General features: G+C 46.9%; 4 protein-coding genes across 13 annotated transcripts in view; 3 read left to right on the forward strand and 1 right to left on the reverse strand.

Moving 5' to 3' along the window:
• Positions 1-46: 46 nt before the first annotated feature.
• On the reverse strand, positions 47-27,809 carry WDR54 (WD repeat domain 54). 8 transcript variants are annotated; one of them, XM_080686111.1, is made up of 10 exons: positions 27,603-27,809; positions 3,490-3,712; positions 3,260-3,322; positions 2,554-2,620; positions 2,408-2,461; positions 1,715-1,842; positions 794-894; positions 533-695; positions 306-380; positions 47-234 (listed from the first exon to the last, which is right to left on the reverse strand). In XM_080686111.1, exons 1-10 carry the CDS (start codon positions 27,629-27,631, stop codon positions 103-105), a joined length of 1,035 nt encoding a protein of 344 aa, XP_080542237.1. In that variant the 5' UTR covers positions 27,632-27,809; the 3' UTR covers positions 47-102. The 8 variants fall into 8 exon arrangements, with proteins under 8 accessions (XP_080542237.1, XP_080542236.1, XP_080542234.1 ...); XM_080686110.1 differs by lacking the exon at positions 27,603-27,809 and adding an exon at positions 4,105-4,367; XM_080686108.1 differs by lacking the exon at positions 27,603-27,809 and adding an exon at positions 4,166-4,305 and having other exon boundaries at positions 47-164.
• LOC308257122 (uncharacterized protein C2orf81 homolog) lies at positions 4,221-10,496 on the forward strand. Its single transcript, XM_080686103.1, has 4 exons — positions 4,221-4,366; positions 8,432-8,653; positions 8,738-8,959; positions 9,116-10,496. Exons 1-4 carry the CDS (start codon positions 4,349-4,351, stop codon positions 10,421-10,423), a joined length of 1,770 nt encoding a protein of 589 aa, XP_080542229.1. The 5' UTR covers positions 4,221-4,348; the 3' UTR covers positions 10,424-10,496.
• On the forward strand, positions 11,016-16,950 carry LOC308257124 (retinol dehydrogenase 11-like). Its single transcript, XM_080686112.1, has 6 exons — positions 11,016-11,332; positions 11,507-11,746; positions 12,026-12,115; positions 15,408-15,596; positions 16,072-16,178; positions 16,314-16,950. Exons 1-6 carry the CDS (start codon positions 11,155-11,157, stop codon positions 16,500-16,502), a joined length of 993 nt encoding a protein of 330 aa, XP_080542238.1. The 5' UTR covers positions 11,016-11,154; the 3' UTR covers positions 16,503-16,950.
• The window catches only part of DCTN1 (dynactin subunit 1), a 30,428-nt gene continuing 22,848 nt past the window's right edge, over positions 20,391-27,970 (forward strand). For all 3 annotated transcript variants that reach the window (XM_080686083.1, XM_080686087.1, XM_080686079.1), the window contains exon 1: positions 20,391-20,482. The gene's annotated coding sequence lies outside the window, so the exon portion shown is untranslated. The remainder of the gene's footprint in view (positions 20,483-27,970) is intronic.

A 27,970-nucleotide genomic window follows, 5' to 3' on the forward strand; every position in this document is an offset into this window, starting at 1 on the left:
GCCGGCTGTGAAAGATGACTTTGATACTGAGTAATTAGACACGGGCTAGGTGGAGGAGGCACTTTATAAATACCACAGGAAGAAAGGAGGGCTTCTCTGTTCTCACTCACTGCTGAATCTCAGGATTTCAGTGAGGTCGTAGCCAGTCACAGCAAAGGAGTTGCCTGAGGGGTCACAGAATCGGGCACCACACAGCTGAGTGTCGGGTACACACTCACCATGACAGTGTTCCACCTGGGGGAAAAGAGGGCTGCTCAGGGCCTGCTGCCCCATGCTTACCCCTTCCCCCCTCTCTCCACACCCACCTCGGTACAGCCACTCTCTGTGCTTTTGCTCAGCTTCCAGATGTGTACAAAGGTGTCCTCGGCTGCAGAAAGGAGCTATTAAAAAAGGCAGGGAGGATGAGTGAGAGTCAGAAGGTGCTGACGAACTGGTCCAGGTTGGAGTGCTTCACCAAGTGGCAAAGACAAGACTGTGGAGTTCAACATCCCCGTACCGGGAACCAGGGTGTGTAGGGGTGGAGGAGACTGACCTTGCCCACCTCCGGAGCCAGGTCCAGGGCACAGATGGCCCGGGCGTGGGCGTTGATCTGGACGTGTAGAGCTCCTGTACTGGTCTCGTACAGACGCACTTGCCCGTTCCCATAGCCCGCTGCTACGATCCCCTTCCACAGCTGCACGGAAGTACATGGGACCCTGCAAGGGCAACGCTCCACTTTGATTTCCCCACACCCAAGCCCACTCCCCACCCTGAAGCTGCTTCAGGAAGTCCTCAGCCCCTTTGCCTCACCTACCCAAATCCGGGAATTCGGGTCAGTAATTTGAATTCAGGACCTGACCGCCAGACACAAAGCAAGCCTGAGTCATCTGCTGTCACGATGTCAGCCATGCAGTCCTGAGGGGAAAGGCAGGGTCAGCCCTTCCCTCTCTCCCCTGCTGGGTCCTGTGTACAGGGAAGGGAGGCAGTAGATGCATCTTGGCCTCTCGGGAAAAGGAAGATATGGAGCCCTCACAAGCTGGAAGCAGGGTTCCCTCAGGAAGCACAAAATGGTTTCCTTGCATTCCTCACAGTCCTCCCCCCCACCCCCCGCCACACGTGTTAGGAGGGAGTATATAACTGTACTTGGTGGATGGATGATGCAACTGAGGCCATAGTGTTATGACCTTCTGGAGGTCTTCTAGTAAGCCTGTCAGTCATAACTAGGCTCGGCCTCGACTCCCAGGCCTAGGCCGCCAACATAGCCCATGGGCCCAGCTCTGGGCCAGATTCAGTAGAGTATGAATTAGAAATACAAACCCCGTTCTCAAAAGGTTTGCAATCCAAGAAGACAGTACCAATTCAGGGGTCAGCTAAGGGAGATCAGCGAGAGGGGGAAGACTTCCTGGAGAGGGTGGTGCTGGAAGTGTAGGACTTGCCCAAATCCAGAGAAGGAAGCTGCACATGTCAGAGTTGGAAAGCATCTTAGAAGCCATCTGTCCCAACTCCTCAATGCACATGAGTACTGAGAAGTGTTAGTGAACTACTTAAATGCCATGTAAAATATCTCTGGCTTTGTCATTGGGCCTGAGGTTGCCGAAGCCTAGTAAAGTGCAGCTGTTTGCCCGAAGTCACCCAGCTGCTTAGTGGCAGAGCCAAGACTTGCATTCAGGTCTCCTGCCTCCCAAGGTGGGGAAGGACCCGAGGCTCACTGGAATTAGAAGGGGTTTTCACTCACCGGTTCCTGGGCAGGCTCGCTGGCAATGTCTGTGACTGACGTCGGATGCCCCGCCAGCTCTTCACTCAGTACAATGTTGGGACCTTTGACTGGTATGTCAAATACCAGTACCCGGCCTGACCACATTCCTACAAAAGCAGTGTGTCCGAGTCCTTCTGCGTCTCCAGCCACCACTCAGAACTTCCTCTGTCCCAGAAACCTTAGTAACAAACCCATCTCTCACTGTCCCAACAGTCCTGCCCCTCCATGACTACCCTTATTCTACCTCATCCTGCCCCTCTGAACCCATCCATGGCTCTTTGGAGTCTCTGCCCCCCTTCACTTCCACCCTTCCCTTGAACCCTCCACAATTTTTTCTTTTTAAAAAAAATATATATTGATTTTTTACAGAGAAGAAGGGAGAGGGATAGAGAGTCAGAAACGTTGATGGGAGAGAAACATGGATCAGCTGCCTCCTGCACACCCCCTACTGGGGATGTGCCCGCAACCAAGGTACATGCCCTTGACCGGAATCGAACCTGGGACCTTTCAGTCTACAGGCCGACGCTCTATGCACTGAGCCAAACCAGCCAGGGCTCTCCATAATTTTCTAAGATCTTCAGCATCTTCCAGACCAAAGCCCATACCTTTATACCCCAGCACCTCCCCTCCACCGCCACACACACACCAAAGCCCTGCCCTTGGGCCTCTCACCTACACAGATGAAATGGCCACAGGAAGCAATTCCTCGGGCAAACACAGCCTGTACTGAGTATAAAAGGGGGAGATTATTAGAAATAGTGCTTTTACCAGCCCTAGCAAACACTCCCTACCCACACCCAACTCAGTCCTGCAGGTACCTGGAGAGGCATCTCTGGAGTCCAGTGCGTGCCAATAGACCATGACAGAGCCATCAGACTCATACATCTGGAAGGGCAAGGGCAGTGATGTCATATACTCATGTTAGCCTTAGCCCACTGAATCCTCAAAACAACTCTGGCAGGTAGGCACTACTTTTATTCCTACTTTACAGAGGAGGACAGAGGCTCTGATCAGTTCAATTGCCCAAGACTGGAAAGGGTACTTGGAAATTTTTTTATTTTTTTATTATTTTCAGAGAGAAGGGAGAGAGATAGAAACATCAATGATGAGAGAGAATCATTGATTGCCTACTGCACACCCTCTACCAGGGATCGAGCCACAACCCCAGCATGTGCCCTTGACCTGAATCGAACCTGGGACCCTTCAGTCCGCAGGCCAACGCTCTATCCACTGAGCGAAACCAGCTAGGGTTGTATTTGGGAATTTAAAAAGATGGAAGGAATGAGAATATTTGAGATCTTGCTCCCTGGCTTATGCTGTAAGTTTGGCTCAAACTCTTATAAAAGTTTCAAAAAATAAAAAATAATTAAAAAGATGGAAGGAATGAAGATGAGAAATAAGGAAGAGTGGGCTAAGCACGTGTAAAACTTGGGAGGGTTTAGAGGCAAGTGGGAGGAGCCTTGGGTCCTTGGAGAGGAGTTGAGAAGACTCTAGTTTGAGAGGGCAGGAAGATCCTCCCCTTACCTGTATTCCTCGATGTGAGGTGAGCACCAGCAATACTCGAAAGGGGAGGGCACACCAGTGGACCTGGAGGGAGGTGGATTAGAGTAGGGACAAGTGGTCAGCAGGGGACATGAGGACTCAGAAGAGCAGAAATCCAGAGGGTTAGGGAAGGCCAATTCCTTGAGGTTTGGAGAGGAAAGGGCGGGGTTAGGACTGGGTTCAGCAACACCGCTTCCAACCTCATTCCTCACCTGGGTGATAAGTGGGGAGCTCACTCCAGCTCCCTCCTTAGCGTGGAGCTGGCGCTGGGCCAAGGGCACACCCTCAGGAGCAACGCTGAGAAGCTGGGCGCTGGGTCCATGGACTACCCCAAAATGTGTGAGGTTGCAGACCGGCAGGTGCAGCACACTGAGGTTGTTGCACAGGGCGGCAGCCGAGCCTCGAAGAGGGATGGAACGCTCCGGGCGGAACATCCTAGGGGAGAGACGCTCGAATCACCAAAAGCTCAGGGGTAAACAGAAGACAGCAATGATTCCTACCGGCGGGTGGCGGGTGCTGTCATAAGACACTGGGGGAGACCCCTGAGACCAGGTCATGATGTAATGGGGGGCCCCAGGGACGGTGATGGGGGATCTGGCATGCAGGTGGGTCTCATGGAGCGAGAGAGTGGAGCCCCAGGGCTGAGTCACGGACGATGGGGGAACCCTAGAGGAGGAATGGTGATGGCACAGGACCCGGTGGCCCCAAGTGCCCGAGCCAAGGCGGGTTACGGCAGGGTAGTCTCTAGGCCCTTCCACCCTCGGTTCGGCTCCCCGAAGCCCCATGCCCGGGTTAGAGGTCACACCAGTAGCCCCTGGTCGGCTTGCCTGACTCCAGGATCCCTAGGTCCCTCCGAATCCGCCGCCACCATAGAGACGACGCACTTACGCAGGCAGATGGGCGGGGCGAACCACCGGAACCTGCAGCGCGGGGCGCGGTTGTCGGGGCAACTGTGGACAGGACGAGCCAACGAGCGCACAGCGTGGTTGCCGGGGCGACCGTTAGGCGGCGGCGGCGGCCGCCGCGGCGCAGGGAGCTGTAGAAACCTCGAGGCTGAAGACAGAGGCAGCGATGGCACACGAAAGCTCGGTAAGCTTCAGCTCAGCTGGGGGTGCGCCAGAGCCGGGATCGGCCTTTAAGGTCGGTGTTGGGAACCGTGGACCAGCCCCACGATACCCGGTGCCCGCCCAGCACGCCGGCGTTCAAGATGACCAAGGAATCCACGTCGGTACTTGGGCAAAAAAACCTATGCCCACTCACATGCTTTGTCACAATCGGAAGCTAAGGGAAAAGATCGAATGAGGTGCAGAGTCCAAGAGCAAAAAATTACTTTAGAAACAGCTAATGGATGTAATACGTCTCTTGCACTGAGGTACCCATTTAAATGGATTAACGAGAATTGGCCAGGGATTGGGGAAAGGAGTTGCTAGAATCAAATTGTTTTAAAACAAGATAATTTAAAATAAAACATTTGAAGAACCTTTGTGTAACAATATCCCTGGCCCCTCTGGTCAGGCCACGTCTAGGCACAAGAGAGGCTTGGAGTCCTAGCCGGTTTTGCTTAGCGGGTAGAGCTTCGGCCTGTGGACTGAAGAAGGGTCACAGGTTCCATTCCGGTCAAGGGCACATGGTCATGTTGTGGGCTAATTCCCCAGTAGGGGGCGTGCAGGAGGCAGCCGGTTTCTCTCTCTCTCCCTCTCCCTTCCTCTTTGAAATCAATAAAAATATATTTTTTTAAAAAGAGAGAAACTTGGAGGGGAAATCTAAAGAACCGACTCTCCTCGCCCAGCCCTACCTGCCCTGCACTGGCTTGAACTGGTCTTTGGGCCCTTCTCTAGGTTTGCCACCAGGGCTGGTCTCACTAGCAGAGAAGGGAAATGAGGCTTAAGGGATTTTGAGTCCAGTGTGAAGTTTAGAAAACATCAGATTTGAGGGAGAATTTTAGGGAACATCAAGTATCAGTGAGGTTGAGGGGTGAGGAAGCAAAGGTTTGAGAGATTACATCTGGAGGTAAATTTTGGAGGGAATCAGGTTCAAGTAGACTCTTATGGGGAAGTGAGGAGGCTCCCAGGAATCTACTAGTAAATGCCTATGTCCTGAAATTAACTTGGGACCTAGTCTTTATCTTTTTAAAAAATAAATATATTTTTTATTGATTTCAGAGAGGAAGGAAGAGGGAGAGAGGTAGAAAGAAACATCCATGATGAGAGAGAATCATTGATTGGCTACCTCCTGCATGCCTCCTACTGGGAATCAAGCCTGCAACCTGGGCATGTGCTCTGGGAATCAAACCTTGACCTCCTGGTTCATAGGTCCAAGCTCAAGCACTGAGCCATGCCGGCTGGGCATCTTTATCTTTTTAAATAGATTTTTTTTCTTTTCTACTGCTGCCCATTGCTCCCCTGGTTGCAAGTCTTGTGGGGACCCTTAGAGTTTAGGAGATGCACACCTGAGAGGGAAGAGAAGGAAGAGAGGCATGGGCCTACTCCCAGGAGGGAGCGAGTGCCCTGGGTCTTTTGCCTTGAGGGTTTCAAACACTGGGAGTTTAAAGGAGACATCTGTAATGTTTTCAACAATAAAGATAAGTTTAAAAAATAGCCTGGTCGGTGTGGCTCAGTGGTTGAGCATTCGACCAATGAACCAGGAGGCCATGGTTCGATTCCTCTTCAGGGCACATGCCAGGGTTGCAGGCTCGAACCCCAGTGGGAGGCATGCAGGAGACAGCCAATTGATGATTCTCTCTCATCATTGATGTTTCTCTCTTTCCCTCTCCCTTCCTCTCTGAAATCAATAAACAATATATAAAAATAAATAAATAAAAATAAAATCTGGGAATTTAGGGGAGGTCTTAGGGGAGGATCTCAATAGAATATTTATCAGCTTCATGCTGATGAACCAAGAGATTTATTCCCTTAACTTCAACTGTCCTTAGGTGTGGTTGACACAAATGACACTAATTGGATTTCTGCTTATCTATCTTCCTGAGCTTATAAAATAGAGAAGAGCATAGGAAAGAAACATACCCACTGTTACAATTTTGGTGTTTTCTTTTTCTTCAACACATACAGGTTTACATTATCTGAGATCATACTTGTTCTTTCATTTAACATTAAATCTTAAGTATTTTTCTATGCTTTTGCAAATTCTTCCTGAAGATTACCTTTAATCATTGTATAATATTGCATCATGTAGATAGTATACAATTAGCCATCTATTCTCTTTTTGTTAGACACATGTATTCAATATTCTGCTATTATAAATCACAACACAGGGAATCTGGTATTACATATATATAATATATATTGATTTCAGAGAGGAAGGGAGAGGGAGAGAGAGATAGAAACATCAATGATGAGAGAGAATTATTGATCGACTGCCTCCTGCATGCCCACACTGGGGATTGAACCTGCAACCTGGGCATGTGCCCTGAACGGGAAACAAACTGTGACCTCCTGGTTCATAGGTCGGTGTTCAACCACTGAGCTACACTGGCTGGGCTGAAGAATATATTTTAATTTTAGATTATATATTTGAATGCATTGATAAAACTAGAATTAATATTTTTGAAGGTTAGACATGTTTTCAAATGTTTATTAGTAATCTACAGTTCTACTTTTTATTTATTTATTTGAGAGAGAGAGAGACATAGATTTGTTGTTCCATATTTATGCATTCATTTGGTTGATTCTTGTATATGTTCTGACTGGGGATTGAACTTACAACCTTGGCATATGGGGACAATACTCTAACCAACTGGGCTACCTGGCCAGGACTACCATTCCACTTTTGTGAAATGTTATATCCTTTGCCTATTATTATCTTTGGAGTTTATGATGGTTCTTATTTTATTTTATTTACTTTTAAAAAATATTTTTATTGATTTTTCAGAGAGGGAGAGAGAGATAGAAACAACAATGATGAGAGAGAATAATTGATTGGCAGCCTCCTGCACAGCCACACTGGGGATCGAGCCCGCAACCCGGGCATGTGCCCTGATAGGAAATTGAACTAGGACCTCTGGTTCATAGGTCAATGCTCAACCACTGAGTCACACCGGCTAGCCATTCTTATCTTATATGAGTTTTAATATATTTAGGAATATATATTTTTTAATATTTGATACAAATGCAGGGTGGAACAAAAGTAGATTTACAGTTTGTATGGAAAATCATACAATAATAAATAAATAATACATGAATAAGCTATGTTCTGTGTACTCACAACTGTAAACCTACTTTTGCCCCACCCTGTATTTTTTGTTTGAGAAGCAGTATAAAGTCAGGCTCTGGAGTCAAACTTGCATATAAATGATCACTCCACTACTTCCTTGTTGTGTGATCTGGGCAAATTCTGTAAAATGGAAATAAAAATAAAATGTAGTCTAAAAAAAATGTAGGAATTGAGTCAAGACGATGTATGCAACTATTATACTCTAAGTGCTAGAAAATGATAACTACTAATATCAGCTTGTAAATTAAGAAAGTTTATAAAAGTAAGTACAGGAAAATTTGACAATTTGACAATCGCACCACAGGGAAGCTATTGAATAATATACAGTTTTTTCTTACCCAGAGATTATATGACAAGTTATCCTATTTTTCCTACATTTTATTTTTTGTTTATATTTTTGTTTTATTTGTGTGTGTGTGTGTGTATGTGTGTCCTTTAATCCATCTGCAAGTTATTTAGATGTATATTGTGAAATAAGGATTTAAGTTGATTTGGGGAGGAGGAGGAGACTCTAAACATCATCCATTATTCCAGCACCCATATATTGACTCATGTATCTCAAGTTCTTTCCCTCTAAAGAACTTTGAACACTTTGGGCTAGTGCAAATAGCAAGGACTGTGGAGTTGGAGCCATATATAGCCTGGGTTTATTGTGGAATCCCAAGCAAGTGCTGGTTAACTTGTGGCAAGCTTCAGTTTCTTTGTCTGTGAAATGGGCTCAGTGAGCTGTTGTGAAAATTAAATTAGCTAGGTCAAACACCTGAGAAGCACCTGTCACACAGTAGGCTTTCTTAGTAAATTGTCCCTTTCAGAAGGCTTTTCCTTCCTACTAGACAAATTGAGAAAGCTTCCTCCGAGCCTGTAGCTGCTTCTCTCTTCCACTCCTCGGTTTTCTGCCCTGATTGCCCTGCTCCTTTCCCACAGAGGCAGGCCCGAGATCGCGGGGCGACCAGATCCAAGGCGGAAAAGGCACGGCCGCCTACTGTGCCAGTGCCGCAGGTGGACATTGTTCCTGGGCGGCTCACTGAGGCTGAGTGGATGGTGCTCACGATGGTGGAGGAGGGCGAGGACGTGGTGGGGGACATCTTGGCAGATTTGCTGGGGCGTGTCATGGACTCCGCCTTCAAAGTCTACTTGACCCAGCAGGTGAGCCTGGATCAGGCCCTCCAAACCCATCTACCCCCTCCCCACCCCTTCCTGCCTGGCTGAGATCCTCTCTCGCTTCTGTAGTGCATCCCATTCACCATCAGCCAGGCTCGGGAGGCCATGCTGCAGATCATCGAGTGGCGTTTCCTGGCTCGAGATGAGGGAGAGTCTGCAGTGGCTGAGGACCCCACCTGGGGAGAGGACGAGGAGCCCTTGGCATGCACAACGGATGCCTGGGCTCAGGGATCTGTGCCCCTGCTGCACGCACCAGCCTCAGTGGAGCTGGAGGACTCCTTCCAAAGCGAAGTAAGCCCCCAGCTGCCTCTGACCCCCACCCCTACCCCCAGTGCATCCTCGTTTTCCTTACGGCCTCTCCAAGATTTCTCCACCCTTAGTTCCTCTCTCCCCTTTCTGACCTCTCACTGTCTACCTCCCACCCCCACCTCTGGTGCATTTCCCCAGGACCAAGGGAGCATAGACCAGATTTCTTTAGGAAGATCGTTGATGGATGGAGGCTCTGAGGAGCAGATGGAATCCTCCAAGCCAAGAGACACCCTCAGCCCTCCACCCACCCCAGAGCTGTTTCAGGAGGCAAGCCCCAGGGATCCTTTAGAGGAACTGGAAGACCAGGAAGGAGGCCACCCATCTTCGGCAGGGTCCAAGAACCTGAGCCTCCAACAGCTGTCAGAATCTGTGGAGCAAGTGGTGGAGAGAGTTCCCTCTGGTAGTCCTCACCCTTCTCTGGAGCTGTCCCTGGTAGCCAGCTCCCAGGAATCAGCAGAGAGCACACGGCCCCTCAGCTCCCAATTCTCAGTAGAGGACCTCTATTTCCCGCCTGCTACTGGGGACGTAAGCGAGCAGGTGCTCAAGAAGGACGAGATGCCTCACACAGCCTTGGACCCCATCATACTCAGCCCCTCCGAATCCTTCCAGCAGCAGCCTTGGTGCTTGGACTCACAGCTGAGTACACGTCCGCATAGGGTGGGCCGCAAGGCCTCGGTGCTGCCGAGCCAATGGGCATGCCCAGTAGTTGAGGTTGTGGATCCAGACTCGGAGGCACAACCCCTGGAAATCTACCGCAGGCGCCCCCGGGTCAAGAAGACAGAGGCCCTGGCCAGACGCCAAGCTACTGGCTTCAGTTTCCGAGCATCCCGGGCAGCTTTCTACCCTCTCCCTCCCAGCGGTCCTTTCCCTGCCTTGCGCCCCGGTCCTCAACTTCCCCCTTTAAGCTTTGGCCCATCATCACCAGGCTCCCAGTCAAAGGGGCTCTTACCGGGCCCAGAGAGCCGCTTTCTTGAAAGGCACCTGCAGTTCTCCCAGATGGCCCGCAGCCCCAGCCCCTGCACTTGGCCAGGTGCAAAGTGGCCTAGGGGCTGGGAGGGAGAGGCGGAGTTGCTGGAAGAGCTGTGGGCCGCCCGCACCCATGTACCTCCACAGGGCCTCCGGGACCAGGAGGGCCAGGATCCTCACAGGTGGTCTTATCTTGAACCCCGAATCCTCAAGGCCACATCCCAGGTAATGTGGCAGCCAGTGTTGCTGCCGGAAGCCTTGAAGCTGGCTCCTGGTGTGAGCATGTGGAACCCAACCGAACAGGTGCTGCTCAGGTCTGGCGCACCCCAGCAGGAAGACAAAAAAGGCTGTACCTCTCCTCCCATTGAGTTGCACCCCATCCAGACAGAAGCCCAGGTGACCAGGGCACAGCTAAGGAAGAACTCAACCCCCAACGTGTGGTCGCTCCCCTCCAAGATCCTGCCCCATTCTGAGCCCTGAACCTCAGCCAGTGGGAATCCTATCTTCTGTCTGCTTGCCAAAAATAAACACCTGAGTTGCCTTAAGAACTGGCCTGGTGTCTCTGTCGGTTTCTTCCAAAGATGTGTGTTCTCACTGAGCTGGAGAGGAGCAGTGGTCCTGGCAGGCCTAGAAGAAGATAGAACACTGGGTCCAGGGAATAAACCCATTTGCATCCATAGGAGACACTGCTTCAGGGCCACGGCTACTCTCCAGCAGAAGAATTCTGGAGAACCATCTCTCCTCACAAAAGAGCAGATAGATGTAAAGGCTGCAAGCGGGGTCTACCTCAGTTGGGAGAACTTAGTTTCTTATCACTTGGGAAGCAAGGCAATGGCCCTGCTTGGGCACAGAGTGATTCAAGACATGAGGAATTTGGTTTCTTGCTTCCCTACTCCCTGGAGCTCTGTCAGTTCACTTTAGATGTAAATCCAAGTTTGGCTCAGAGACAGATTTGAGCCTTGGCAGGGTTTAGGGCTCAGGGAAAGCCCTTCTGTTAATTTTTGATTGGAGGTGAGGCAATCAAGTGCTTAGGTCACACAATTTATAAGGAGGAACTCTCTCAGGTTCAGATGGGTTGCTTGAACAAATGTGAGAGGGCCTCCTTAAATTTTGCATCTTGGGCTCCACGTCAGCCTTATAGCTGCCCACTCAGCATTGACTAGCTCTCTCAAATTCTCTTCCCACTCTGGGTAGTAGGCCAGTAATCTGCTATGCCACTGTGGTCTCTACTCAGCACCCAGGTCTGGGGTCCTGGCTCTGTCCTCCTCATTCTGGTCTTCCTGCTTAGACTAAGTGTTCGGCTCTGGCATAAGACTCAGCTTTGGGACCTCCAGCACTGCTCCACAGATCTAACTGGGAAGACGGCAGTGGTGACTGGGGCCAACAGTGGTGAGTGCTCCTTCCACCCTGTCACCTCACTAAGGTTCTCAGCCCCAACAGTCTTCACAGGGAGGGCAGGGGGGAGAAGCAGCACCCACTGTCAACACCTCTGTCCCTCACCCTTGCTCCTTTACCCTCTAGTCACTTCCCAAACTAGCCTACTCTGAAGCTACCCTCCCACAGGTATCGGAAAGGTTGTGTCCCAGGAGCTGGCCCGCCGTGGGGCCCGGGTCATCCTTGCTTGCCGTAGCCGAGAGCGTGGACAGCGAGCCCTGGCTGAGATCCAAGCAGCCTCTAAGGATGCCTGCCTTCTGCTTGGGGAGGTAGACCTGAGTTCTATGGCCTCCATCCGGAGCTTTTCCCGGTGGCTTCTGCAAGAGTGTCCTGAGATACATCTGCTGGTTAACAATGCTGCAGTCTGTGGTATGAGCCTTGACATGCTTCCCCCAAACACATTTTAGGAGACTCCTTTCTAGATCAGGGACCACAAAGCCTAACCTGTGCACCCTGCTCAAACACTCTTAATTCATACACAACCCTAAAGAGCCTGCCTCACGTTATAGCCTCAAATTTAATTGCCCCATCTTTGCATATACGTGCTCCTGTGGCATTTCTATTAAACCCCAATATATCACCCTAGACTCTGTCTCCCTCAGTATATTTGCTCTATCATCCACTTCATGTGTTTTCATTTCCTCCCAGGAATCCCTAGGACACTAACCCCAGAGGGCCTTGAACTCACCTTTGCCACCAATTATGTCGGGCCCTTTCTGCTCACAAATCTACTGCAAGGTAAGGAAATGTGCCCACCCTCTGTGTCATCCCTGCTTCTCCATTCCCCTGGCATTTTCCTGGCAACTTCCTTTCCTTTGGCACATAGCAGGGGAACCACCCAACACAAGTCAGGATTAGGATTCTGGTAATGGAACCAGACAGTCCAAAATACAACCAAGAGGATATAAGATCCCACCTCTCCCTCTCTCAGCTCTGAATTCCAGTCAGACCAGTAGAGTCAATCATCTCAACCAAAGCTTACTGAGGTTGGCATTAGGTCACTAGGAACATAAACACCAAGAAGCTCAGAGGCCACCAGGGATAATAGCCAAAAATTCATTGCCTTGGACCCAAGTCTGTTGACTTTCTGATTTTGTAATCCTTTCTGATTAAGGAGGTTTGAGGTTCTCCTGGGGAGGTGTGAGGAAATGGGTGGCAGGCAAATTCTCCATAACATATTTTCCTGTGTTTTTAAATAACCTCTTTTTTAGTCAGGTAATATATATCTAAAATACAAAATTGAAAGTGTATAAAGGGGTATACAGAAAAAAAAAGTCTCCTTGGCCCTGACCGGATAGCTCAGTTGGTTAGTGTCATCCTGATATGTCAGGGTTGTGGGTTCAATCTCCCATCAGGGCACATACAAGAAGCAACCACTGAGCCCTGGCTGGTGTGGCTCAGTTGTTTGAGCATTGTCCCGTGCACCAAAAGGCCACTGGTTTGATTCCCAGTTGGGGCACATGCCTGCGTTGTGGCTCAATCCCCAGTAGGGGGCTGCAGAGCAGGAGGCAGCTGATTGATGCCTATCTATCTATCTATCTATCTATCTATCTATCTATCTATCTATCTCTTTCCCTCTCCATTCCACTCTCTCTAAAAATCAATAAAAACATTTTAAAAAAGCAATCAATGAATGCATAAATAAATAGAACAAATCGATGTTTTTCTTTCTCCCCCTTTCTCTCTCTAAAATCAATACGTGCTCCTATGGCATAAGTGAAAGGAAAAAATAAATTTAAAAAATCTCCTCCTCTCCTTGAAAATCAACTTTTCATTCCCCTCCTTGGAGGCAACTACTGTTGTCAGGATCTCCCGTACCCTTTAGTGACTGATTGCATTAGCCCAATTGGAAATTGAACAAAGAACAAGGCAAAACTCTACGCACTTTTGAGTATGAATATTTTTTCCCTCTTCCCCCAAATTGTAACAAGGTGGTTGCACCTTCCTCAGTATTAGTGTTTTTTCTTTTTTATAAAAAAGCATTTATTTGAGCAAAAGTTGCTCCAGCCTGGAATATAGAGATTCAGGTGGCAACCTAAATTGTGTTCCTAAGTAATGGTTTCTTAAATTGTCTATCCCCTTTTTAGTATAATCTATTCTCCCTTTTGCCACCTCTAGAAATCACCTTTAGCCATATCACTTTCTTGCTTAAAATCTTTTGAAGGTACTCTGTCCTTTATAGGATAAACTCTAAGCCCCTTCTTTTTACTTACATGACTGAGAACCTCACTTTTTGCCCTTCCTTAATCCCCTCTCCCCACCCCCAATCTCCAGCCAGACCATCTGTAGAACTTGGAACACACTCTATTTTTTCCCCTCTGGCTGTGTTTGCACATGTGTTTTCCTCTATCTGGAACATCTTTCCCCACTCCCTTAGGCTGGCTAACTTTAGTTCATCTGCCAAGACTCAGCACAGATATAGCCTGTGCTGTGGATCCTGCCCTGACACCTCCAACTCTCCAGCTACCCCCAATTATCAGGAATCCCCTAAATCCCTTGTGTACATCTCTGTTCTCAAACTAACATTGCTTCATGGGGATCAGTCTCCAACTAGGCTGTGAGCCCCTTTGTTTTTATGTCACTACTAGAGGCCCAGTGCACAAAATTCGTGCACTTAGTGGGGTCCCTCAGCCCAGCCTGAACCCTCTCGCAGTCTGGGAGCCCTTGGGGGATGTCTGACTGAAGGCTTAGGGAGTGGGCCTAAGCCAGCAGTCAGACATCCTTAGCGCTACCTTGGAGGCAGGAGAGGCTCCTGCCACCGCCGCTGCACTCACCAGCTGTGAGCCTGGCTCAGGGCTTCTGGCTGAGCGGTGCTCCCCCTGTGGGAGCACACTGACCACCAGGGGGCAGCTCCTGCATTGAGCATCTGCCCCCTGGTGATCAGTGTGCATCATAGTGACCGGTCATTCTGCCGTTTGGTCGATTTGCATATTAGCCTTTTATTATCTAGGATGTCTGCAAGTTTGGGGTCTATTGTCCTCTTTAAGAATAATTTTCTCTCTAGCAAATTTTGGCTAAATAGCATCTGTTCAAATTGTCATTTGTGATTCTTCATTTCAATGTAGGGCTCAAAATAGTTTGAGCATTTTTAAAACAATACTGTAAACTCATGTGACAATTACTACTATTCATAATTTACATAATCCAGGCTTTTTTTTGTGTAGTTAATACTCATTTTTTTAAAGATTTAACTTGTTTTATTTCTTTTTTTCTTTTTAAACTTGTTTTATTGATTATAATTTTATTTCTGTTCCTTTGAGAGATCGTTATTTTTTTAAAAATTACTTTCCCAGATATCTCTGCATATTTCTTTCCCCCCAAACCTAGTGCCCTTATATCCTTAGCACCCATCTTGGTGTTTGTCACAAACCAGAGGCCTAATGAATATTTATGGAATGAATGAATGTATGAATACATGAAAGACAACAATGTGTCTAGCCTCTCCTTTCTTTTTTTAATTCTCACCCGAGGATATTCTATTCATTGATTTCTAGAGAGAGTAGAAGGGAGGGAGGGGGGGGGAAGAGAGAGAGAGAGAGAGAGAGAGAAAGAGAGAGAGAGAGATTGATGTGAGAGAGACACATTGATTGGTTGCCTCCCACATGCACCCCCTACCGGGGCTGGGGAACCCACAACTGAGGCATGTGCCCTTGACCTGGAATCGAACTTGCAACCCTTCTGTCCACAGGTTAATGATCTAACCACGGAGCCAAACCGGCTAGGGCCATCCTCTCCTTTTCCCCTCATAGTGGTCAGTGTGGTCAAACATAAATAAGGATCAATTAAATTAGTTCCAGCTAGCAAATGGAAGAAAAGCAGTAAACACTAAAATAAAAGAGGAAGAGAGTGTTAGGAAAGCAGCTAATGAAAGTGAAGTCTCTGTTCCCATTAAGTTACCCTGTGCCTAGCCCTGGTGCCTGGGTGGGGCCCACTCCTGAAAGCCCTGGATGGGCCCTGCTCTCCTGGGATGTGGGCATGGGAGTTGACACTAGGACTTAGACTGAAGGAATGTGGTCTTCTCTCTACCCAGGAGCGCTACAACGGGCAGGGTCAGCCCGGGTGATAAATGTGTCTTCCTCTTGGCAAACACATGGGTACTTTGATGAGGAACATCTGACAGGGGCTGGTAGACCTTTGACCTTCAATCAGAACTATTACTGCAGCAAACTGCTTTTGACCTCAATCACTGGGGAATTTGCCCGGAGACTTCAAGGGACAGGTAACTGCCTCTGACACCCTCTATTCCTCCACTCCCAATCCTTCGCACCTCTCAACATGTCTTGGCCATAAAATACTCCCAATATCCCCCAAGCCAGCTGTTAACTTCTTCCATTTACCACCTGTACCCATATAGTTCTCTCAACCCTGTCCTCATGTCTCTTTTTCAATTCTCTTATCACCGGCAACACCCCTTTCTTCTCAGTATTTTCCAATACCAACACCATACATCATGTTCCTCCTAAAGTTAACCCAACATTTTCAAATACTTGTGTCTCCTTACTGGCTTGGTAGCTCCATTCATGTAAGTTACAGAGCACTAATGTCCCTTGTACCACCCCCAAGTCTCTGGTCACCTTTACCCAACAGACCTGGTAGGATCCTTCCCTCCTTGCACATTGAGAACCACACTCAATCCTTTCTTCCCATCATCCTTTCACTTCACTTTGCATTATGCTTCTGTCTTACCTTCTCAGGTGTGACTGTGAACTCTGTGGAACCAGGTCTTGTGTACACGGAGATCATGAAGCTATTACCTTGGTATTACCGCTTCTTCTTCTGGCTCTCCAGCTTCTTTATTAAGGTGGGTAGAGGAGGAGCTGGTCTGGCTTGAAGAGGGTGGTGTAGGACTCTACTCTTCAGTGTCCCCAGCCCGCTAAAGCCTGCCTGGTGACACAGCCGATTCTTCCCCTCAACCCCACTCTCGGTGTTTCCACAGGATCCTATACAAGGTGCAAACCCAGTTCTCTACCTGAGCTTGGCAAAGGAGCTGGATGGTATTTCTGGAAAATATTTTAGCAGGTCCTGTGTGATAACTTCTCCCACTAAAGCTGCTCAGGATCCTCAGGTGGCCCAAAGCCTCTGGAATGCCTCAGTCAAACTAACAAACCTAGACAAGATGGACTGATCCTCTAAGACCCACATCTAGAGTTCTTCAACATTAATTATTTCCTTTAAATTTGTATGCTTTTGTACTTTAATTATATTGTTATTTTGTTAATATCACAAATCAGATATATTGCTATTATTTATAGAGTTGAAATTTGTGTAGCTTTACCTATATGTTTAATATTTTCTTTGCTCATTCTTCTTTCTTGTGTCTCAGATCTTCCATCTGGGGTTATTTTCCTTCTATCCAAAGTACATCCTTTAGAAGTTCCTTTAATGAGGATTTGTGGTAGACAGAATTCTAAGATGCTCCCAAGATTCATTCTCTCTGTGTATACATTCTGTGTAATCTTCTCCCCTTGAGTGTGAGCAGAACTAGTGAATATGATGACATTTCATGTCTGTGATTATGTTATATACTTGAAAAGTGGGATTTTGCTGAAGTGATTAAAGTTTGTAATCAGTTGGCTTTGTGTTAAAGGGGAGATTATTTTGGGTGGGCCTGACCTAATCAGGTGAGCCTTTTAAGTGTCAGACCTTCTCAGAAGTCAGAGATCCTCTTGTTTACAATGAAAGAAGCAAACTGTCACATTTTGGAGGAGGCCACATAGCCTCAAGGAGTTAAGACTTCAGTACTACAGTTCCCAGGAACTAAATTCTGCCAATAATCAGTGAGCTTTGAAGTGGACCTAAAACCCAGATGAGATTGCAGCCTTTTTTTTTTTTTTAAAATATATTTTATTGATTTTTTCACAGAGAGGAAGGGAGAGGGAGAGCCAGAAACATCGATGAGAGAGAAACATCCATCAGCTGCCTCCTGCACACCCCCCACCGGGGATGCGCCCGCAACCAAGGTACATGCCCCTGACCAGAATCGAACCTGGGACCCTTGAGTCCGTAGGCCGATGCTCTATCCACTGAGCCAAACGGGTCAGGGCTGAGATTGCAGCCTTTGATGACAGCTTGATTTCAGCTTGGTGAGACTCTAAGGTCCCAGAGGAGCCAGCTAACATGTGCCCAGACTTCTGACCCAGAAACTGAGGGACAATGTGTGTATGTGTGTGTGTGTGTGTGTGTGTGTGTGTGTGTATGTATATATATATGGTATCTTATCTAATAATAGACAAACATGTAAATTGACCATACCTCTGCTATGCCACCAGCCAATCAGGAGTGATATGCAAATTAACCCAACAAAGATGGTGGTTACTTTGCATACTCAGCTGCCCAGTGAGGAGTGAGATGCTTGCATCATCACCATGGCGACGATGCAGGTGTTCTGCCCTACTCCCCCCACCCCCCTACCCCCCCACCCCCCCACCCCTGTCTCTCAGGGCCTCCTGGGAAGGAGGGGCCGGAGCGGAAAGGGGCTGGGCTGGAGTGGAAAGGCGGTGCCAGCAGCCAGGGAAAGGAAAGCCCATTCTAGCACAAATCTTCATGCATCGGCTTCTAGTATATATATAAATATAACGTCAGAGATGAAGGGAGAGGAAGAGAGAAATAGAAACATCAATGATGAGAGAGAATCATTGGTCGGCTGCCTCCTGCATGCCCTACACTGGGGGTTGAGCCTGAAACTTCCTCAGATTTATTTATTACTTTACCTTCATTTTTGAGGGATCATTTTGCTGGCTAAGGAATTATAGGTTGACAGTTATTTTCTCATATTGCTGAATATTTCTTTGTCCTCTGGCTTTTACTGTTGCTATTGAGAAATCAGATGCTAATATAACAGTTACTTTGCCGGGAATCTGCCTTTTCTCTTTTGCTCCTTTTAAGATTTTATATTTGTTATTATTTTTCTACAGCTTCACTATTATTAATCCAGATGTGCACTTCTTTGTTTATTCAGGTAGGAATCCCTTGGATTTCCTGAATCTGAGGCTACATATGAATCTTGTATTCCTCTTTAAATTCAGTCTCTCTTTTATTATTTTTCTTCTTTATTTATGGATTTGCAATTAGATAAAGGTTGGACCTTCTCACTTTATCTTTCATGTCTCTTCCACATTTTCCTCCTTTTTGTTAATGCTGCTTTTTTGTTCTTTTTTCTCTTTCATTTCTTAAGATCTATTTTCCAATTCATTAATTATTTCTTCAGCTATGCAAAAAATTAATAGAAACAGAGCTAGTTTATGAGACTGATGAGCTGCCCACAGAGCCACTTTAAAATGGAGTCAGAGCTGCGATCACAGAGAAACTGCCTTGTACATTTTATGCTCCAAGCTTTGCAAAATAACCTTTGGACTGGGCTTAAAGCAACATTGCCTCCCAAGGAGCTGTGTGCAAAGAAAGCAGATATTATGATTACTGGACTGATGTCTATCAGACTGAAAATTAAAAACATTGTTTAGAATTAATATCACTATGTGAGCATATGTCAACCAATAGAAATACCTTCCTTCTATTGATTTATTATTCCCCTTCCCTTTCTCATGAATACTCCTTGCCTTTGTCTCTTAATTGGAACACTATTGGGCTTCTGCTGAATCAGTGTTTCCCAATAGCTTTAAAAAAAATATATCTCAAATAATGCTTGTTGCCTCTCACTTTGAAAAGCTATTTATTTTAGGTTCATTGCTATGACTAATCTTTTGTTTGTGCCATCTAATAACTCTATATTTTAATTCCTATATTTTTATTGCAATATTTTATAATTGCTTATTTTGCCAATCTACCTAGTCAATTTTTATAATTGCTTGTTCCTTTATTATATTAAAATTTGTTTTAAAAAATATTAAACATATTCATTTTACATACAGTAGTTGAAAATCCCAGTATCTGTAATCTTTGCAGTTTTGAATAATTATGGTAGCTTTTTTCTCTTAGTGTGCTTAGTCACTTTGTACACTCACGATTCCTGGAACTATAGCTATAGGTATTATTTAAGGTCTGGGGTTAAAGTGCATTCCCTAGAGAGGGTTTACATTGAGTTTGTCCAGGTTCCCAGGATACTCTACCGACTTGGGACCACTGTGTCTTTGGATTTGGGGTGCACTCATGTGGTATACATTTTTACCCCAAATTTGTATGTGTACAAGTAGTATATTGAGTTACCAGAAAGAATTTTTCTCCCACTATACCAAAAACCAAGGATGAGATAGGCTTTTATCCTTACAGTTGCCTTCTGAGAGGTACTTTAAAAAAAAAAATACACACATATTTTTATTAACTTTAGAGAGAGTAAGGGAGAGAGAGAGATAGAAACACCGAACCGCTGCCTCCTGCACTTGCATGCTCCCCCCTGGGGATCGAGCCTGCAACCTGGGCATGTGCCCTGACGGGGAATCCAACGGTGACCTCATAGTTCATAGGTCGATGCTCAACCACTGAGCCACGCAGGCTGGGCAGGGTTTGTACTTTTAAATGTTTTCTCTTTTTAAATAAAGAAATGCCAAAATGCCATTATGTAAATTTGCGTTATTTTATATCCGCATCATAAGGGCGTGAGAATGCCTGTATTCCCATATGGTGGATGACACTGAGTAGCAGCAAAAGTTAAGTTTTTCCTCAAGCTAACTGACAAGCTATGGTTTATTACTATTGTTTTAATTAGCAGTCTAGCACTCAAAAACTTAGCCATTCTCAGGGGAACCATCTGCCCGGGGCAAATACCTCCAGCCCCTCCGCGCTGTCTCCTACCCTCCGGCAGAGGGCGCAGGCCGCGACGCGCCTGTCTCCTGTGGTCCTAAGCGGCTTCCCAGGCACAGTGCGCACGCGCCACTTCACTCCAGGTGTCCAGCTTTGTGCCTGACCGATGTTTCCTCTGCCGCGCTCGGCGCACAGCTTTTAGCCTGGACCTGTTTTTTGGGAAAAGCAGTGTGTCCCCTGGACCCAGAGCGCCTCTGGGCCTCAGGGGGAGAGGGTCTGGGGTGGGCCTAGAGGGGTCGGACGGCGCGTCGGGCAGCCCACACGGGCGGGGCGGGGCGGGACCGGCTCGGTCTTGGGCGTCGCTCGCCGGTGGGGCCGGAGCCGGGCGCGGAGCCCCTGACCGGACAGGTACGCAGGCGGCGACCCTGCCAACCGTCTCCTCCGCCGCCCCCCGCGTGTTCGCGAGGTTGCCGGCGGTGGGCCGGGGGGTCGGCGCTGGCCTGGGAGCAGCATGGAGCCCGGGGTGCGGGGCGGGGGACGCATGGGTGGGCCGCGGCGGGGGTGGTCGTCCGCCTGGGTCTGGGCTGGTCCCACCCAGCAGAGCGCTCAGTCTGGCGGTGTTCTTTGGGGGTCAGAGTGATTGTGCCTCCGAATTCCTCCGGAATTGTAAGGGTCCCCGCCCCTTACTTGGGCGCGTCCGAGGCACCCCTGAACCCATTCTGAGCCACAGGTTTCCTGTGGGCACATGGTTGAGAAGTTTGTATCAAACAAAAAATAACAGAAAACATAGAGGACTCGAGCATGCGGCCTGGATATGGGTTTGGTGTGTCTGTGCTTCCCACTGCTGGGGTCCGCCTTAGCTGGCAGGATGACCCTTGAGAAGTCATCTTGCGCCTCCCTCTTGTCTTTGGGCAGAACCACAGCTAAATCACACAGATGAGAAACTCCGCTGTAATTCAAGAGAAAGTGATTTAAAAGCTTACTCTCATTTATTGCAGTGAAGAGAGCAGCAAGCCCATATTGACCACTTACTCTTCTAGTGTGTTTAAAGTAACTGAGAATCACGGAGCTCTGAGATAGAATTGACATTCTTTATCTGGTGTACTGCCAAAGCCTGAGCCATGGGAATGTTCATACATTTTAAAAGGCACTTTGTACTCAAATATGTTCAGAAACTTCATGGTTAAATTTTTTCTACTACAGAATATTTCAGAGCCATTAATATGATAATAGTATTACCAGGACTCTCCTACTGGAAGTATAATATGGAGAGTTTCCCAGATTTGAGCGGGAAATACTGTTTTTTTGTGTTTTTTTTTGGGTGCTGCCCTGTTTAACATCTGAAACAGTTTGGGAAATGTAGTTTCAGCATTAGAAACTCAAGGTTTGGAAGGGGCAGTGTAGGTCAGTGTTTTCAAATTTTAATGGTGAATACCCCTGGGGGGGGGGGTGTCTTGCTAAAATACAGATTCTGGTTGGTTGTATATTTATTTTTAACAAGTTCCCAAGCGATGCTGATGCTGCTGGTGCATGGACCACACTTTGAGTAGCAAGGGTATAGATCAGTGGTCGGCAAACTCATTAGTCAACAGAGCCAAATATCAACAGTACAACGATTGAAATTTCTTTTGAGAGCCAAATTTTTTAAACTTAAACTTCTTCTAACACCACTTCTTCAAAATAGACTCGCCCAGGCCATGGTATTTTGTGGAAGAGCCACACTCAAGGGGCCAAAGAGACACATGTGGCTCGCGAGCCTCGGTTTGCCCACCAATGGTATAGATGAATGGATTGAAAGTCAGAGAAGACGTTCTTCCTGCTTTCCAGAACAAACTGTTGCCTTGAATGAATCACTTCACCTGCCCAAGCCTATTAAATGGGAGACTGGACTAGATCGCTAAGGCTCCTTTCAGATCTAAAATGCTATGATTCTGGATCAGTTACTCTTTTGACTTCCATCTAAAATAGCCTTGCCCAATGACCAATTTGGGCTTGAACATTAATAATGGAAAATTTACAGCATCCCCTTTTATCTTGGGATAGTTCAATAAGGAAGTTTTGTTGCTGAAATACATCTTCATAACTGTGTTCCTAGGTGGTCTCTTAGAATCAAATAGGGAAAAAAGTGTAATCTCTCTTAAAAAGGTGACTCTTTAAGTATTAGGTGATAGATGTTCTTTTTTTTTTTAGTAGTAAGCATCAACTTTATTTGATTTTACATTACAGTTAATGTACAATTGATTGATCAAACTAAAAGTAAGTAAACAGAAATTGCTTTTTTGTAGGAGGGTTCTAAAAAGAACCTTGAGGACATTCCTTATTTTGAACAACATGGTACATCCCCAATGTCTCGTTGTATCTTTCCCAGTGAAACTGCCTTGAGAATGGCCCTGCGGATTTGCTGGGTCTTGATGCTATAGATAACCAGGTTCATCAGGGGTGGGAAAAGCACAGAGACAGTGCCCATGAGGATGTGCACCAAGGGTGAGGTATGATGCCCAAATCTGTGCACAATGGACAGGCCTAGCGCAGGCACTTAGAAGCAGAGCACAGCCAGGAGGTGGGAGACACAGGTGTTGAGGGCCTTAAGCCTTAAGCGATGGCTAACACGGTATAGAGGATGATAGTGTATGAGAGCAGGATGAAAAGGATATCAGAGCCCATGGCCAGCATGATGATGCACAACCCATAGAGTCTGTTGAAGTTGATAGATGTTCTTACCAAGATTTCTCTAAATGAAATTGCCCTTAATGCTCCATGACACTGTTTCAGTTCCATTTATTTATTTTTTAAAATATATTTTTTATTGATTTCAGAGAGGAAGGGAGAGGGAGAGATAGAAACATCAATGATGAGAGAGAATTACTCAGCTGCCTCCTGCATGCCCCCTACTGGGGATCGAGCCTGCAACCTGGGCATGTGCCTTTGACCAGAATCGAACCCAGGACCCTTCAGACCACAGGTCTACGCTCTATCCAATGGGCCAAACTGGCTAGGCTCAGTTCCTTTCTTTTAAATGTAGTCCTTCATGTAGTGTAGTGGGGCTTTAGCTGGACTTGGAAGGGTGGGTGGGGCTTGCAAGACTAGGGGAAAGCATCCTCAGCAGCTGACAGTAATGCGGAGATGACAGTGCATAAATCTGATCCAGGATCGTTGGCTCAAGTAAGAAATGGTATGTTAGTGAAAGCAGCATTTTAGAATGTATAGTTTTACTGTGGTGTGTAATGTGGTTGGAAATGGGAAAGCAGAGAGGCAGGGAGCTAGATATGCTTCACATATCAGTAATAGAGGACGAGATTGCTGATAATAGTAATGCTTTATATTTATGTATAACATTTTACAGGTTACAGAACTTTTCACAGGCATGATCCCATTTGACTTAATAATCCTGTGAGGTAGCTGTTCTGTTACCCTGTGTTACAGCTGAGACACCAAAGAGGGAAAACAATTTGCCTTAATTCTCGAAGCTATTAAATGGCAGACCAAAGTGATGACAGTGGTAATGGGGGATAGAGAAAGGATGCTGGAGGCAATTCTAAGGAAAAAATTGATAAATTGGGCCTGACCGACATGAGGCTACAAAAGAGAAGAAGTTGTTAGGGAGGACTCAAAATAGTTGGGAGAATCATAGTACCACTGGCAACTGCCACTGTAGGTTTTACTCTGCCTTCATTGCTAGTGGCTTCCTGGAGTTATGGTTTGGGAGGGATTACAGTAGAGTAGTGGTTCTCAACCTTCCTAATGCCGCGACCCTTTAATACAGTTCCTCATGTTGTGGTGACCCCCAACCATAAAATTATTTTCGTTGCTACTTCATAACTGTAATTTTGCTACTGCTATGAATCGTAATGTAAATATCTGTGTTTTCCGATGGTCTTAGGTGACCCTGCTAGCGGTTCTCAACCTGTGGTTCTCAACCGCTGCTGTAGAGCCTAAGACCATCAGAAAACACAGATATTTACATTACGATTCATAGCAGTAGCAAAATTACAGTTATGAAGTAGCAACGAAAATAATTTTATGGTTGAGGGTCACCACAACATGAGGACTGTATTAAAGGGTTGCTAGGAACTGTATTAAAGGGTCGCGGCATTAGGAAGGTTGAGAACCACTGTAGTAGAGGATTCCAGGGGACGTGGATTATCTGTCCCATACCAAGGGAAATGAGAGCTGGGTCCTCAGCGTCCCCTGAGAAAGTAAGTGCTGAGCAATTCACTGATTCAAATGTGTTTAGGGCTTGTCACCCTGGAGACTCTGAATTTGGCTTTATATCATTTTTCTTTTGAAGTTCAGGCTAGTAGCAGTTGCACTTGGCTGATGGGCAAATTTGGTGTCCAGTCTGACCTTCCCAAGTTCCTACATATCCCTCGGGGGTGTGTGTGGGGGTGTTCACCGAAGCAGAGACTGGACCCTTGTCACACCCACTAAAGCTGTTTTTCCAGAAGATCTGCATGTTCTTAAGAGCCTAGTGGTCTGGCTCTGGTCCTCTCACCCTGGAAGCCTAGAGATTGAAACTTAGTGTCACTACCGAATTCCATAGGGCCTGGGGGCTGTCTCTGCATTTTTAGTTTCTTGGGCTCCTATCTGGAGAGGAAAGCGCTATCTCTGTGGAGTGTGTGCATGACTCCAGCACACCGAGTGTGTGACTGGTAATTCCCGCCATGGCGCAGTCCTCCGTGGTGGCGCTACTCTGTGTGGAAGCTCAGAGCCAGCTTATCTCCCCAGAGCCTGGTGCTGGTGCAGGCTTCTATTCAACATCGAGTGTCTTTCGTGTTCCGTGCTTGGGATACTGAGGTGAATAAACACTCCCTGCCCTGGAGGAATTCATAATGGGATAAGGGAAACAATATTTTAAATAAAATATGATATCGTAAGAGAGATGTCCAAATGCTGTATGAAGGCAGAGGAGGGGATAACTAGCTCTGCATGGAGGTGTCGGGGGATCCTCAGGGAAGAGGCGATCATTGAGCGGGGCCTTGATGACGAGGGAGAATGGTCCTGGTGACATTTGCAGAGGCAGAAGGGGGAAGGTGAGTAAATCCAAGTGGCTGGAATTTAAGAGAACTTGGATCAAAGAAGAGCTGATGGATGAGTCTATACTCATAACGAAGCCAACTTTTTAATGGCTTGTAGTGCCGTACTAAGATGATTCAGTTTTGTGGGCAGGGAAACCACTGGAGGGTTTTAGGCAGGGAGGTGATGAGATTGTGTTTGGGGCTAACTGGAAGGAGACTGAAAGGGGAGAATCTGGATCAGGGCTATCAGGAGACTTGTAATAACCTGGGCATGGTCCAAGGCTGAATAAGGATAGAAAGGAGGGGAGGGGATGGAAAGGAGGGGAGGGTCTGAGAGACTGTAGAGACAGAATTAATCTGACATAATGACTAATTGGTTGTTGAGAACAAGAGAGAGGGAGTTGCTGAGGATGACTCCGTTTTCTGTTTTAGATGGTTCGTGGTGCCAGAAGTAAAGGGAATACAGAGGAGGAAGGGGGAAGATAGTGTGTTTTGGGTCATGTTGAACTTGGGTGTGTGGCACTTAGCAGACAGGTGGAAATGTGGGTCTGAGGTTCAGAGTCGGTGCCTAGGTAGGTGAAAGTGGTAGTCAGTGCTGTGGAAGTAAATGAGCTCAGCCATGCTGAAGAGAAGGCTGAAGATGACAGAGGAGGTGAGAGAGATTGGTACACAAAGAGAGAGAATGTCCAGGAAGCAGGAGAGGAAAAAGTTCCAGGAACAGGATCAGCAGCCTCAGTTGCTCCAGGGAGATCAGTAGGATGAGTTGGGAAAAGGCACGCTGAGATTGGGCAGTTATGAGGCTGTCACCAGGGCTCTCTTTTTTAGTGTGAGCAGCTTCAGGGGCGGGGTGGGGAAGGGAGTCAGGTGAATGGAGGAGTGGATGGGAAGTGAGGGCAGGGAAGGTATACTCACTGAATAGTTTTGCAGGGAAGGAAGGAAAAGAGATGGTGGCAGCTTGCAGAGGAGGTAACAGAGACTAGAAACAGTTTTTTAGAGTAGAAAAGTCTTGAGCACAGGTTATTTGATGATATGTAAGAACCAGTAGAGCCCTAGCCGGTTTGGCTCAGTGGATAGAGCATCGGGCTGCAGACTGAAGGGTCCTAGGTTCGATTCCGGTCACGGGCATGGCCCGGTTGCTGGCTCGATCCTCAGTAGCGGACATGCAGGAGGCAGCCAGTAAGTGATTCTCTTTTCATTATTGATGTTTCTATCTCTCCTTCTCCTCTCCTCTTTGAAATCAATAAAAATATATATTAAAAAAAAAAAAAGAGCCAGGAGAGAGGGTGCAATTGAAGGCACAAGAGAAGTGATTGGAAAATCAGGTCCTCAGAGAAGGGTGTAGGGGTCGGCCCTGAAAAGAAGGGGTCATTTCCTTTGAAGAGGAATGACTGAAGAAAGGGTAGAATGTGGGAAGAAAGAGACAATGACTATTGAAGATATACCTAAATTTGCAAAGGAATTCTTATATAATAGGCTCAGTTTCTTTCTCACCAAGGTTATGTGCTGAGGGGTGAGGGTGCTGATGTGAGCTCAGACAGGAATAGGGACTTGAAAGTAGTAAGGGAAACTTGAAACGGCAGTCCAGAGGAAAGAGAGAGACAGCAGACTTGAAATACCCTCCAAGTGTGTTGAGTAACCCACGAACTATACTGTAGTCTCTCAGTCCTCTTCCTCATAATCATAATGGCTGGCATTTATTGAGTGCTTTATACTAAGTGCTGTTCAGGCATTTAAAAATATATATATATATATTTATTGATTTCCGAGAGGAAGGGAGAGGGAGAGTTAGAAACATCAATGATGAGAGAGAATCATTGATCGGCTGCCTCCTGCACACCTCTTACTGGGGATCGAGCCCTCAAGCCAGGCATGTACCCTTGACTGGAATTGAACCCGGGACCCTTCAGTTCCTGGGCCAATGCTCTATCCACTGAGTCAAACCGGTTAGGGCTGTTTAGGCATTCTTAATGTAATTTTTACAACTCTTTTAGAAAAGTATTGTTATTATCTCCATTTTACAGAAGAGGAAATTGAGGCATGGAGGATTACTTAGGCTCAGGAGTACTCAAGGGGCTGGAGTTTAGGGCTGCTAAGGAGCGGGGCTTAGCATGCCAGTCTGTGAACATGATCATGACATGGGTGGGCAGGATGGCGAGGTCAGTGTCATTGCTGGCTTTTTACAAATATGTAGGGAACTCTGAAATCCTTGAGTGTTATCTCAGCAGCCTGACCAGACAGACAAGAGACTAACAGTATAAGGTAGACTGAGACTGTGTCACCTGAGACAGAATAAGAAAAGAGATCTTGCCTTTGCCAGCCAGAAAAAGAATTTTTTTCTGCCATTATGGGACTAGAAAGACCTATAACCTTACATAATAGCATAGGTTATTAACACCCACCTTTTGTGTTTTCCCCATTGGTGTGACAGTTGGAATTTGCAGGTAAGGTGCATGCCTGACTTGAATGAAAGAGGAAGATGGTGGGTGGTATGGATAGAAGAGAAATGGACTTACCTTTTCTGCTGCAGCCACTGGAGCATCATTTCTCTGTCCTTCCTCTTGAGGTTGCCATGGATACGCCTTTGCGCGGTGACTTGAGATTGATTTCCATTATGATCAGGTGATGACGTGGATTTAAAAAGAGAAAGGACAGAATGCTCTGTTTCTGGGGAGTGGCCAGGGAGCTGCCCAAAAGGCAGAGCCCAGCGCAGCCCAGGTGACTGTGGCTTTGTTGGCTGCTTTGGCTTTTGCTGAAGTTGTGAAATGGTGCATCTCTCTTTTTAGAGCGCAGGCTCCGGGTTCCCTGTCTGCAGGGTCCTAGTGCCAGGGACTTGCTGGTTGATTCATGGGGAGGAACCAGCAGGAACTTCAAACAGGTTGCT

Source organism: Plecotus auritus (assembly GCF_963455305.1).
Source record: "Plecotus auritus genome assembly, chromosome: 8".
Taxonomy (NCBI): Eukaryota; Metazoa; Chordata; class Mammalia; order Chiroptera; family Vespertilionidae; genus Plecotus; species Plecotus auritus.

Excerpts from the sequence above, each read along its gene's own strand:
- WDR54 (XM_080686110.1), bottom strand. The coding sequence starts at position 4,148 with ATGGTGGCGGCGGATTCGGAGGGACCTAGGGATCCTGGAGTCAG. Across the intron at positions 1,843-2,407 it reads TGGCCATTTCATCTGTGTAG|GAATGTGGTCAGGCCGGGTA; the intron begins GTGAGAGGCCCA and ends CTGCTTTTGTAG. Across the intron at positions 235-305 it reads CAGAGAGTGGCTGTACCGAG|GTGGAACACTGTCATGGTGA; the intron begins GTGGGTGTGGAG and ends CTTTTCCCCCAG.
- LOC308257122 (XM_080686103.1), top strand. Across the intron at positions 8,654-8,737 it reads AAGTCTACTTGACCCAGCAG|TGCATCCCATTCACCATCAG; the intron begins GTGAGCCTGGAT and ends TCGCTTCTGTAG. Across the intron at positions 8,960-9,115 it reads AGGACTCCTTCCAAAGCGAA|GACCAAGGGAGCATAGACCA; the intron begins GTAAGCCCCCAG and ends GCATTTCCCCAG.
- LOC308257124 (XM_080686112.1), top strand. The coding sequence starts at position 11,155 with ATGCCACTGTGGTCTCTACTCAGCACCCAGGTCTGGGGTCCTGGCTCT. Across the intron at positions 15,597-16,071 it reads CCGGAGACTTCAAGGGACAG|GTGTGACTGTGAACTCTGTG; the intron begins GTAACTGCCTCT and ends TTACCTTCTCAG. Across the intron at positions 16,179-16,313 it reads TCTCCAGCTTCTTTATTAAG|GATCCTATACAAGGTGCAAA; the intron begins GTGGGTAGAGGA and ends GTGTTTCCACAG.